This window comes from Mytilus galloprovincialis, chromosome 13 (assembly GCF_965363235.1).
Source record: "Mytilus galloprovincialis chromosome 13, xbMytGall1.hap1.1, whole genome shotgun sequence".
In the NCBI taxonomy this organism is placed as follows: Eukaryota; Metazoa; Mollusca; class Bivalvia; order Mytilida; family Mytilidae; genus Mytilus; species Mytilus galloprovincialis.
The window spans coordinates 6,117,157-6,131,920 of NC_134850.1; the positions used below are offsets into that span (position 1 = coordinate 6,117,157).

General features: G+C 31.9%; 1 protein-coding gene across 1 annotated transcript; it reads left to right on the forward strand.

The window, feature by feature from the left end:
• Window positions 1–3,304: 3,304 nt before the first annotated feature.
• On the forward strand, window positions 3,305–8,461 carry LOC143056547 (uncharacterized). The gene is made up of 4 exons (XM_076229638.1): window positions 3,305–3,581; window positions 4,186–4,514; window positions 5,368–5,582; window positions 6,143–8,461. Exons 1-4 carry the CDS (start codon window positions 3,307–3,309, stop codon window positions 6,569–6,571), a joined length of 1,248 nt encoding a protein of 415 aa, XP_076085753.1. The 5' UTR covers window positions 3,305–3,306; the 3' UTR covers window positions 6,572–8,461.
• The last annotated feature ends 6,303 nt before the right edge of the window (window positions 8,462–14,764 follow it).

Sequence of the window (14,764 nt, forward strand, 5' to 3'; positions counted from 1 at the left end):
ACATGAAATGTTTATTATCTGTTGGGGAGGACGCATGATATGTGCCGGTATTTGGATTCTGCAATTACAGTAAAATTTACGACAAACAGTTTTGTGTGTACTATTAATGCATTCTTTTTTTTATATAATTGTTCACAGTTTTGTACACATAATATCCTTTACTGTCTATTTTTAAGCTATACAAATATTTAAATGTAGACTTCCATTCATGTATAACCTTCACAGTTTATTGCACTTCCGTATGCATAGCAAACAATGAATTAACGACAACTGCAGACCTAACTGTTTTATAACCTTCAAACAAATCGTCAGCGGGTATTTAAAGTAAGTTTCTTGTTTTGATATAAATTCAAATTCGAATTTACGCCATACATGTCTAACAGTAAGTTGTACCAAGTACAAATACAAGAACACTTTAATACACCTAATAAAATAACAAATTATATTGGTTAATTTTTAGAATGCATTGAACGGAATTAGTCAATTATCTCCCTTATATTTGAAAAGGAGATACAAAGAAACAATATATGTTCACCGTGTATCATCAGTACTAACCAAGCGGGCGCGATCGATTTTTACCTCACACGGTAACGAAAATCTTTGTTTTGTTGACTAAATAACAAGATGTACCTCAATCTAAACATAATTGCTGAAATGATTTGGTCGTAGGCTGATGATTAGAGATGTCTCATTATTTTCCCAAAACAAGAACGATTACTAAAACATGTGCAAATACTTGTCAAAGAAGTTGGCACTCGTCTCATCCGATATAATTCTATATTTATTTCAACTCTTTTTCTGATAGAAGGTCACTCTGCGTGTGTAGTAAGTATAGTTGACTTGTATCAATAATTGGCATTGAAATCTTTCATGCATGTTTTTTTCCGATATTTTATTCCGAAAAGAAGCGTTGTGTACGGTGTTAACTGACCACATAAATCCTTCTGTACGGTGCATAGTTAAGTTGATGTACAACCATACACAACAACAAAATTTTCATACTCGTTTATTACCCCAAAAGATTCAAGGAATGAGTAATCACAGATAGTTTTATGATTGGTAACTTTTACTTTTGCCCTGTATTAGTTTTTTTCAGGTAAAACATAAATGTCTCGACAATTGTATCGAAATTGGAAGTTGGTGTTGACATTCACAACTATTTGCGCATTTACAATTTAATTGTTCTTATTATAATATAAAAGTTGTCTTATGAATAGGAAAAAATCGATGCGAAAATTATTTTGGAGCAGGAATTTCAGATATTGCGAAAAATTACAGTGAATGTTGATAAAACAAAACAAAGAATTTCGTTACCGTGTCAGTTCAAAATCGATCATGCCCGCTTGGTTAGTACCTATATCCGCTGTACGATGATACATGGTGATGTTTGTAAGGGTGAAAAGTTTTGTAAAACAGAACAAAGTTTGACGAAAGCTGCGATATATTATTTATTTTTTTTCTCATTTGAAATCAGATAGATTCATTTCTAAAAAACTCAAGATTTATTCTAGTTTACATGTAAATAATTGTTCCCTAAACGAACGATAGAGAACTATTTTTCATTATACGTGTTTTTACTTAGTTTGTTACTTGTTTGTTATACTTTGTCACAGACCTTATTATATGTTTTATATGATAGGTTAGAAATCTTGTATGGTGGTTTATATATGACAATACTATTTTGAATTTTGAATATTTTAAAGATCTAACGAAAAATCTAATGTCAGCTGTTGATGCCGTTTAGTTACTTTCAGTGGATCCCTTACAAAACCCCGTTTTACTGAAAACGGCATATCTATAATATATTTACTGAAAAGCATGCAGGATATGTGCATCGGCTACGATTTCGTGTGTATTGAAAGCTCATTCAGCCGATTGGATTTATTGATTTGTTGTTTATTGTAAAACTCATGTCTATATTGTGGCTGCCAGTTTTTAATCATGAAGGTATCATAGTTATATCCGCGTTTAATGTATTTTTCTTGTTCTCGCTGCTCCACAGAAAGCATTATTTTATCAACGGAAAGCATAAAAAATAACACTTAAATATTTAATAAAATGTTAATGTTTATTATCGAAGTTACATGTAAAAAGTGTGATTTCCCCTTTTTATTGTTTGACATGCCTGGTATGTTAGGGTTACTCATTAACCACAAGTCGCAGGCGTCTAAAAAGGTTTTTGATGTAATGAAGACCGGACTTGGCCTTTCTTAAAACCTAGATTATCAATATGTGTTTTGAAAGACCTTCAATTGCTCTCTGAAAAAGTAAAATAACAAAAATACCGAACTCCAAAGAAAATTCAGATAGAACAGTTTATAATCAAATCGCAAAATCAAAAGCTCAAACACATCAAACGGATAACAACTGTCATACTTTTGACTTCGAACCGGCATTTTCTTATGTAGAAAATGGTGTATTAAACCTGGTTTTAAAGCTAGCTAAACCTCTCACCTGTATGACAGTCGTGACAGACTTAGAACCATCTTTATAGGAAACAGCAAATTTGCAATGTTTAACATATCAAAATTAAAAGCCAAAACAAATTAAAAAATTATCCCTACATATTCCGTATTTATCTGTTTGATTAAAAAGAAGACAGGTTACGATCATGAATTATTCAAAGACAAATTGTAAGATAAATGACTTTATACACTTATTTGACCATGAACTAAATTTTTGAAAATGTTAATAAAATCTACATTTTCATGTATGTCGTAACTACAATACCCTCCCCTATTTACGCATGTGACCGACCGAATTATACTATTTATCGCATTTGTAAAAACATAAGTAACACGACGGGTGCCACATGTGGAGCAGTTTCTGCTTACCCTTCTGGAGCACCTTAAATCATCCCGGTTTTTGGTTGGGTTTGTGTTGTTTTGTCTTTTTAGTTTTCTGTGTTGTGTCGTGTGTACTATTAATTGAATTGTTTGTTTATTTTTTAGCCATGGCGTTGGCAGTTTATTTTCAATCTACGAGTTTGACGGTACCTCTGGTATCTTTCGCCTCTTTTTCGTCTTTCTACTGTGCACATTTATAACAGATGTAGTCAGATGAATGGTCAAATTATTGTCGTTATAAAGATATCCAGTGTTTAGGGAATAGGAACTATTTTTTACATGACTTAATCCTAATTTATATTAACTATTGAGTTAACTCGGAATTTTAAGCCTACCTCAAAATTTAACTCGAACATTACCTATGACCCGGCGGTGAGCTCTAGATCTTAATACAACTTAATCTTTAGTTGATATTTGTACAAACCAATTTATGAAAGAACTCAATATTTCAGATTTTCAGATGGCAAATGAGATGTCTGATGATGAATGCGACAAAACAAGAGACCCACTATGGAAATGGAAACTAAATTTGATCAAAGACATAAGAGAATCCGTTGGAACTGTGGAATCTGGCAAAAACATATTAAATGTTGCAGTAATAGGTAATAAAGGCTGTGGGAAAAGTTCGTTCATTAACACACTACTTACAAGCTTCAGGAAAGATAAATGGCAGCTGTATGCACAAGTTGGAATGAACAACGGGAATATATCCAGCATTACAAGACATTTGAAAAGGTAAGATAAACGTAGATTCCCTAATCAAGGTATCGAATGAGCAGCATTCATCAGGAGTTTGATTCATAAAAAATTTCAAGGTTTTGCAGTTTTCATGTTTTTGACTGGTCCAGAATAACTAAGGTTGAAGATTTGATGATAACACAAATCATTAAAAAAAACACGTAAAAAAACCCAAAGAAAACAAAAACAAACTTGCAATACAAAAATACCCCAGTTATCTGAACTATAGGACAAATGGCATACCGGAAATTACAAACATTAGCTTTGCATGCAATACATCTTTTACTTGTTTTTACTACCGCGTTACTGACAAAGTATCACAATTTCAATAATCGACTTCTTAGAATCTGATAATTTCACTAATGAAAAGAGTAAGAGACAGATTCAGGAGTCCAGAAGAGACGTTTGGGAGATTTCGGTTGTGAAATAGGACCAGACCAAAATGTTGCAATAAAAATTAAAAAGTAAAATTTTCCAATTAAAAGGTAAGGGTCTGACCCGCGCCACTTAATTTTGCCTGTGAGTGCAATACTTAGTTTCCCCCCGAAAAGCCCTAATTCATTTACATTTATATAAAAGTGTTTGTAATCATTTTGTTTAGTTTCAGTGCTAAGGAAAGTTATTATAAAGAAGAACCAGATGTGTTGTTTCCAACATTTATCGATATCAACGGTTTAGAAGATGAACATGTTGAATTCAATAAGGTGTTTCTGAGAGCATTATTTGAAGGGAAAATCAAAGAGAAAGAAAAGATTACAGACCTTCTAGAAGAGCACACAACCAATCCAGATGATTTTAAAAACAAAATATTCAAACGTACAGAATATCTTAAAATAAATCGAATTATTGTTGTAACAACATCAGATCCAGCTGCACCAATTCCAACAGAATTGTTTAAATGCATAAATGAAGTGGCAACCGATCTTAAAGGTAATTTGCTATTCAAAATACTTACCAAACTCTTTTGTTTTAAAACAAAAAATCCGTGAAAACTTTTAACAGAACTCTATCAGTTTTATACTAAATAAAATTAGAGGATATAGTGAGTTGATTTTGGTGTTTACGTTTGTAGCACTAATTAAATAAAGAAAAATAAAAGAGAAATATAGAAAGAAATGTTAAGATAACACAAGAGTGATTATTTATTTTGAAAACGATATCTATAAATTGGTTGCCAAAAATTTACAACCTAATCAAGAAAGAAATAATTATCGCATATATAAAGTAATACCAGTTTACTAAGGCCTAAGTGACTGATATCAAGTTAAAAATAGGCAATAGGGTCTCTCTAAATACTTCGGCTTCCTTCTTCTTCCATATGTACTAGCACTGCCTTTGTGTTTGACTGGGGACTGTCCATTTTAATATTGTTGTTAATACGTTAATTTTATGTCACTACTTTATTCAATATGAGAGAAACATATGTACAGTAACGTTGAATATGAGAATATAATTCACCGAGTGATAATAATTATAAGAGATTATAAGTTAATACGCCAGACGCGCGTGTCTTCTACATAAGACTCACATGTGACTCTTAGATCAAAATAGTTATAAAGCCAAACTAGTACAAAGTTAAAGAGCATTAAGGACCCAAAACTTCAAAAAGTTGTGCCAAATACGGCTAAGGTAATCTATTCCTTGGATAAAAAAATCCTTAGTGTTTCGAAAAGTTCAACGTTTTTTAACAGGAAATTTATAAAAATGACCATATCATTGATATTTATGTCAACACCGAAGTGCTGACTACTGGGCTGGTGATAAAGTTATTTACATCATTCAGGAATTCCAATCTTTGGAGTGATGACTAAGAAAGATCAGTTCGAAGATAATGAAGAGATCCCCCAGAGAACCCTTGATTTCCTTGCTAGTTTGGGAATAACCAAAGAGAGTTTTTTGTGGGTAGAAAACTATTGTCCAGATACTGACCCAAACATAGAGTATCGCAGGACAGTTTACCCTAAAATTGATGTCCCCGTACTGGAATTTATAAATCAGGTTTGTGCTTTATTACCATTTGACCGAAAATTAAGAAATGTCTGTGGAGATGATCAGGAGAAGAAGCCGAGAAGTTTGTGCATGCACCCCGTAGAAAGGGTTTTGACATCAGTATCACAATGTAAAATGTACTTTAACATTAAATGACTTAAGATAGATTTTTATAAATTGAGCTGATGTCCAGATTGTAAAGCTTTGACCGGAGTACCACAGTTACCTTTTAGAAATAAAAAAGATCCAACTCTGAATTAGTCAACTTTGTATTACAGTTGTAAGTTTCAAATTGATATTTTTTATATATTGTATTTTCAACTTTGTATAAACGATCATCCTCCGCAATCACAGTCTCAAGATAACTATGATTGTGTGGCATATGGATTCTTTATGTGTTCATATCTTGATTGGGTCAAATCAGGAAGTGAAAAACACTACAGGGTAACAGTCAAAGCAAAAATAAAAAAGTGGTACTTATAGAACCTAGTTTTCCTCTATTTTAAAATTAGGAAAAAATGTTGTGTATACTTCATAATCACAAGCATGTATACGTTTTTTTTTTGCAGGTGACAAATCCTCATCTTGGACAATCAAAAGAATGGCATGGTTTCCTTACAATAATTCTCCTGAAATTTGTAAAATGGATCTGTATTCCTATACAGATTATTATTTGGGCGTATGTTCTGATTCTATTCACATTCATGCTTTACCATGACTACAATAAGATTTTAAGTACAGCAAACAATACAATGAACAATAGATATGAATTCACACTACCAGATATCGCCCTAATTTACCATGTTTACAGGTTCTTTAGATTACCCTTTGTTATTGCTCCCATTGCCGTTTCTCTTTTTCTGTTTATACTGTCGTATATTGTGAAGAAACTTGTTCGCAACAGTATAACAAAATTGCTGTTAGCTATTACAATAGTCTTCATGTTGCCCACATTAGTGTATGTCTACAAAGATCAGATCACACACTGGTTATCGTAACGGTAAAAACTTAATATTTTTTTTTATAGATAGTTATATTTGTGAACCTTTTGTTCACCCATTCATTTATTGTACTATGGTCATTTTTTAAACGTCTTTTTTATTCGCTTATATGCTTTGACTATGTGCCATTTTGTTTTTCTTTGTTTTCATATTTGATTTTGTTTTATTGTGATTTAGATTACTAAAAATGTTGGCTTTTGTGAACCTTGTTTTTTTTTAATAGTTTTAACAACTATATCTGAATGTTTGATTCACACATTGTTGTAAATGTAATGGTATTCTATGCGCCCGTTATACAAGGGGAAGTTTTAGCCAGCTATCAAACCAGGTGAAGAAAATAATGAAAACAACACGTTATAACTTAGATGCGTCTGACGTGCTTTTTCAAATTAACATTTTTCTACATAAGGGAATGTTTGTGACAAGTCAGAAATATGACATATTTTCTATTTGTTTCATGTGTTTGATCTTTGGATTTTGCCAATTTACTTAGAACTTTCCAATTTGAATTTTCCTTATAGTTCGATATTTTTGTTTATTACTATACCTTTTAACTTGAATCGTTTATGACTTGACACCCATTAGAGTATAGATGTCATTTTATACATTTAGCCATGATAATCTATGGGCATATAGTGCCTGTTTCATAATTGATGACAAAAGTCCTTATCGGATTTTATCTAATGCTTAGTCCGTTTCTGTGTGTGTTACATTTTAATGTTGTGTCGTTGTTCTCCTCTTATATTTAATGCGTTTCCCTCAGTTTTAGTTTGTTACCCCAATTTTGTTTTTTTGTCCATAGATTTAATAGTTTTGAACAGCGGTATACTACTGTTGCCTTTATTTATCTTCATTCAATACTAAGTAAATGATTCATTTGATCGCTATTCAAATCCTCTTACCACGAAATTAACATGTCATAATATTGTCCTCATTCACACTTATTGTTTGAATTTTATTTAACCGATAAAGAGTAATATCAAACAACCTTTTCCAAAACTCCAAATTTAACTTTGTTCACTTTTCACCTCTGAATATGTAACCTTCAGGCTTACTTCATAGAAAACATGTAGATTCTGAATTATAAGAGTGGAACATAATGAAATGCCAATTTTCAAACAATTGCTACTAACAATAACCAGTGGTGTTCTAATAATCTTGAATCAATGAGTAACAATTGATACCTATGCCCATCTATTCTCTATTTGCATATTCTACATGTTTTACATATGTCTTATTGTAATCGGACTGAAGTGTTTTATCAGTACGATATTTTACGTTTGAAGTTAGATTCAAAACAAACCGGACATAGCTTTATAATATAGTTAATTGCTACCTTAGTTTTCTATTAATAAGTATTAAAATGTGCATTGTTATTAAATGCAATATCAATATTTAGTTCAAATATAATCTTAAATCAATCCTAATTCTATCTTATTCATTCAAATGTGACGTCATTTTTCATTTTTTGATGATCTGTTTTACAAATTCAAATGACGTCATTTTTTGTCATTTTTTACAATTTCAAATATGACGTCACTTTGCGTTGAGGTTTAAACTAATTCGGATGTGTCTACATTTTGTGTTGCAAATGTCTGGTTATGTAATGTATTTCAGTTGTTTCCTGTAATTAGTTAATACTTCAGTTTAATCATGTACATCTTTTGTATAGTAATTTTATAAATTTACTGTTTGCAAAAGTATAAATTATTCTAAATAATAGGGATGTTCTGGTAACTAACAGAAAACCCGAGCCGTTTTTGGCACAACTTTTTTTGATCTTTTGGTCCTCGATGCTGTTCGACTTTGTGCTTGTTTCGGCTTTCAAACTTTTGTATCTGGGCGTCACTAGTAGATCTTGTGTGGACAAAATGCACTTCTGGCGTATTAAAATTTTGTACCGCAAATTAACAATTAAAGAAAAGTGGCACTATTTGTTTTTTGTTGTTTTTAAGATACTTTTGTATATAATTTAGTGTGGTGACAAATTGACTATAGCAATCCATTGATCAACATATATGTACATCGCTGCAAATTGTGGTAAATATGATGACGTTCGATGTCTGAGATTGTGATATTTTGCACAAAATAAGGGTAAAGGTCATAATGTGAACGTTCTAAAAAACTAGTGTCAAATAGTACACTTTTGCCTAAACGGTTACTCAGATAATCGTTCGACCGATTAACCGGTTAACCGGTAGTTTGAGTTGGTGCTTGCATGACTTATCAATAGTACCCTACACATAGATATAAGATGTGGTATGAGTGTCAATTTGACAACCTTTCATTAAAGTTATAAATTTACGCTTTTAGAATTGAAGTTTATCCTCTGGCATTATCAGGCTTGTCTGTGAGGATTCCTGCATGGCGAAGTTTGACTTTTAATAATCAACAACACCGTATCAACTATAGCGTTTGTACCAACTTCAGATTGAAAAATAAAATAAAAAACTTCTTGATCTCGTATATAGAATTGAATATGTCTGAAAGTGATTATTCTTTTCTTTTCATTTGTTGTCTCTGAAAATGATGTGGAGTGTTTCATTTAGAGTGATTAATTATAAAAAAGACGATGTGGTATGATTACCACTGAGACAATTCTCACAAGAGATCAAAATGACACAGAAATTAACAACTATAGGTCACCGTACGGCCTGTTTCTTTACTTTGTTTGCATGTTACTCGTACTATCACGTATACATTGAATACATTCACATTGGTTTGCATTTCACAATTTTTGAGTTAGCATTTCGTTTAAAGTAAGACTAAGCCTTGCACGTCGGAGGTTGCACATTTAGATGTAGGTTTACACAATATTAGATCAGAAACGAAATAATGAAGTAAATCGTAAAATTTAATCGCACTACTGATTGAGGGTTACTGCTAAAAAAACATGTATACTAATTATGTTTCTTTAAGATCCTGTCCTGAGCTGAGAGACAAGTTCTAATTAATTTTATGTTTATGGGATTAACAATAGCAATCAATTAACTTGACAACTGATCTGTCAAATTAAATTACCATGACGACATTTTTAAAATAAAACCTAACTTTTTAATGATTTCAATACACATTTATATAAAATCTATCAAAATTTATAAAAAGTCCGGTTAACCGGTTAGAGTTTTTGGTATTCGGTATTCGGTCGTTCGATCGGTTAACCGGCCGATCGGTTAACCGGTTAACCGTTGACAACACTATAAAAAAAAACATTTAATTATTTTTGTTGCGGAAATTTTTCGTAATAACTAATCAAAATGTGAGAAAATGACAAAATATTTATTCATCCGCGAAATCTTTCAACAAAAATAAGATAGAAATTAGTATTTGACAATAATCATATAAAGATTTTCAGAAAAAAAGAGAATAGAATTCAGAGCATAACATAGAGAAAAGGGTACAGTTATACTAGCTTTCAAAGAAAAAAAATGATAAAAACACGATCATTAGATTGAGAATGGAAAGGGTGAATGTGTCAAAGAGACAACAACCCGAACCTAGAGCAGACATCGGGCGATGACCACCAATGGGTTTCCAATGCAGCGATAAACTCCCGCACCCAGAGGCGTCTTTCAGTTGGTCCCTAAACAAATATGTGTACTAGTTCATTGATAATGGACGTCATAATAAACTCAGAATTCTACAGTTAATAATTAATAAACTTAAATTAAAAAGGATAAAAGACTAACAAAGGCCAGAGGCTCCTGCGGCGGGGTTACATTTTTTTTGAGATCTCAACCCTCCCCTTATACCTCTAGCCAATGTAGAAAAAAAACCACACAACAGTACGCACAGTGAAACTCAGTTAAAGAGAAGTCCGTGTCAGATATCAGAACAGGAAACAAAAGAAAATAAACAAAATGACAATAATGCATAAATAACAACAGACTACAATTAGTTACTGACTTGCCATACATGACAATTTAATTTAAATAAGTAAAAATAGTACAACAAAATCAGCAAAAAAAAAAACCCCAACCCAAAACATAAGTTATAACACTTATTAAAGATAGCATTTATCGCTAGTTCTTGTTTTGTGCAAATTGGTAAACTCAATAAGTAATGGATTTCAAAGAATTCATTACCATTAACGGCCATAAACGAAGATAAATTTGTCAATTCGAGGTTACTGGACGTTAAACATACATAATAGTAAGCATATACACTATTAAAATTGAGAATGGAAATGGGGAATGTGTCAAAGAGACAACAACCCGACCAAATAAAAAACAACAGCAGAGGGTCACCAACAGGTCTTCAATGTAGCGAGAAATTCCCGCACCCGGAGGCATCCCTCAGCTTGCCCCTAAACAAATATATACTAGTACAGTGATAATGAACGCCATACTAATTTCCAAATTGTACACAAGAAACTAAAATTAAAATAATACAAGACTAACAAAGGCCAGAGGCTCCTGACTTGGGACAGGCGTAAAAATGCGGCGGGGTTAAACATGTTTGTGAGATCTCAACCCTCCCCCTATACCTCTAACCAATGTAGAAAAGTAAACGCATAACAATACGCACATTAAAATTCAGTTCAAGAGAAGTCCGAGTCTGATGTCAGAAGATGTAACCAAAGAAAACAAACAAAATGACAATATTATATATCATTCAATACCCCCGTCGCAGCAATCTCTAAAATAGTTTGCTTAGTGAGATGTTTGTAACAATCAATGTCAGCTAAAACAAATCTTAGTGCATACTGTTATTTCGTAAAACACATTAGATTGACAACCTGAGTTATACCTGAAAATCATTTTGTTTGCGTAGAGTTTTAAAGTGTTGTTATCATTTAATAGCAAGGTGTTGATACTTGTTTTGGCGTACCGCGAAGTACCACTGCAAATATCACGTAGTCAGAACCTCCGTAGAATTTAGAACATATTTTTTTAAATTTCTAGTAAACTCGCTAACGTCACTTCTTATATTCTTGTAAGTCTCACTTGAATTTATGTTAATAAATGTATATTTCGGCTGTGTATTATGATACAGTAAACATTTAGATGCTGCTTTGCTCCTTATAATGAAATAATCATCTGTTCGGTAAAGGATACCTCATTGAATTAAACTAATACTCACCCTAAAGTGATAACAAATTTAAGAATGTACAAAAAAAAAATTCACGGCAAATTAAGTTAAACTTTATGTCTAAACTTAATATACAGTTCTATTACATTTGTAACTAGAGTTAAAAAATATGTTTTTATCAGCAAACTTCGACTACATGGATGCCAAGTTGCTATATTTCAATACCATGTTTATATCACAAAAAAATATGAAGAACAATACATTATAAATAGCATGCGCTGTTTTGGATGTTCCTTCTTAGTGGACGCTAAAAGCCAATGATTTATTAAAACTTAATATGCAAACTATAGGTTACCAATTTTAAAGGTTATGCATTGTTTCCCGGCTCTGGCTATACTTTTTGTATCTTTTTGGATTATAGTTCTTCATCTTTTTATTTTACAAACTTTTTATTCTCAAACATTTTGGCCTCGATCATCACTGCAGATACATTTATCGTCAAAAGGCGCATCTGCTGCAAAAAAAGTTGGTACCGTTATTATTATTTTTCTAAATGAGACAATCCAAGCTTTTATTGAGTAAATCAACATTTTCTTTGGATATGCTGGTATAAAATTTACCTGATAGACTGGTTCGCTGTCCAAATACCATGTACTAGAGATGATAAGACATCTTTCTGAGTGAATGAATTTTTTTCAAAAATTACTAACATGTTGTCTGATTGGGTGAATTTTTTTGACGTCTTCGACGTTTTTTTATGATTTCAGCCAGTTTGGATGAAAGGACCGTGTCATTCAAGGGCTATTAATGACTGAATTTTTCTTTTTCAAGATATTATTTTTGGATGAATATAAAAAAGAAGATGTGGTATGATTGCCAATGAGACAACTGTCCACAAGAGACCAAATGATACAGAAATTAACCTATATAGGTCACCGTACGAGTATGAGTATATTTTGATTTGGAAAGGTGTATGAGTTTATAAGAATCAACTTCAAACATTGTCTTATTTGTGTTTGTCTTGTATAGTCTGGTCTTGTTTTTTTTTTAAATTTTCATTAATTTATTTTCATTTTTTTTATCATTTCATTATTTTCAAATCATTATTTGATTTTTGAAGAGGTTTACACAGAAATAGGGTTGATAAGCTGCATAGATTTATTTTCATTTACTTGTGTATTTAATGTAGAAATTGTGACGTCATGAAATAAAAAAAATCATGAGTTATATATTTCTATTTCTTGATCGGGTGCATATTACTTTCAATACATAACGTGTTAATTTGAAATATTTAAAAAAAAAATCAATGTTCTTGTGCTAAAAAGGGACTGTAGCACCTACTTCATAAGGTCTCTAGCAAAAAGTTATTGACTTTCAAACTACATTTTTATTTTTCATATCTAAAATACTGTTTCAGTTATCAGTAATATCAATTGATTTTAATGGTCGATGCCATCTCATAGTTGTCCGTGGTTAGAGGAAAACAACGGCGGAGGCGTTGCAGCGCTGCGTTTTTCATTTACCTTTATAAAGCAGGAATCATATAGTCTATTGCTTGTCCTTTTTATTTGTCACTATTTTTCAGTTAAATGTAGCTAAAACACAGATTTAAAATCCACGTTCAAGCGACCTTTTTTCTGTTCCAAGTCAGGAATATGGCAAGTAAAGAATTCTCTGTAAAAAAAAGCCATATGTTTTTGGTTTTTGTCAATTCTGATCAGACTAGATGATAGTAATTGATTCTTTGATAAATTTAGCCGTTCTTCCCGAAATCTAATTTAAATAATAACGTTAATTGTCCATTCCACGGTTAAGACTGATTCCTAAGTAATATCTTGTTACGAAAACTCCTAATCTAATCCTTATGACTGCTATTTTTCCTTTTTATCTAATTAAGCGGAATGACCTTATAGCTCACCAAGTGATTTTTCAGCTCAATAAAATATCTCATCGTTTCGTAAACAGAATAATACAGTCGATAAACCCACTTTATGGTATCCTAAATGTACAATGCTTCTTTACGGCCCTGGCAGACGTTAGATTTATTATGTTTGTTTATGAGCGAAAACATTACGAATTAACAACAATCACACAATCAGCATATGCATATCACCAGAAACTATTGTATATTTAAAGGCAACAGTAGTGTACCGCTGTTCAAAATTCATAGATTGATAGAGAAAATAAAACAAATCCGGGTTACAAACTAAAACTAAGGGAAACGTATCCAATATAAGAGAACTACGACACAACAGAGACACAACACCGAAATGTAACACACACAGAAACGAACTATAATATAACAATAACCATTTTCCTGACTTGGTACAGGACATTTAAAGACTAAAATGGTGGGTTGAACCTGGTTTTGTGGCATGCCAAACCTTCCACTTTAATGGCAGTTTTAATGATAACATTTAAATGACAACATTACACGACAGGGTTACAATAAATTAACAGATAAATGGGAGAAAATATAGGACAGAGAAACAAACGAATAATAGCCATCAAAAGGTAACAGGTTAAAATATATTTATACGCCAGACGCGCGCTACGTCCACACAAAACTATGCTCAGATGAAACAAGTTCGAAAGCCATAACAACTACAAAGTTAAAGATCGCCGAGGACCAAAAGCTCACAAAAGATGTGAGGCCAGGGTTATCCACCTGGGACAAAAACATCATTATTATAAAAAAAAATAGATAGTTTTGCAAACAATAAATTTTATAAAATGATTAAACTGAAGTGGTGACTAGTTATAGAATAAAAACGTATACATTACAAAACCACAGCCCTGTTAGCCATAGTCAATGCAACGCCCAAAGTGACGTCACATTTAAATTTCTTAAACGTGTTCCGAAAATTAAGAAAGAATTTGGATGAAATTCAAGATGAGATTTATATGATTTATATGACTTGTCTAACTTATATTGATAACAGTGACAATTATAATATTAATTAATATTTAATTGTAGTAGTAATTAGATAATTAATTGTATTATCTAGCTTTTTGGGTGTTTCTTCTGATCAAACTGCAAACCAAATATATAGTGTTAATTTCGTTAATCCAGAATTAAATCTACCAAATGAACTGGATGAGTAGTTATCCCAAACACAACACACGAATACAACAGAAAAAAGTACGATTTACAACTAC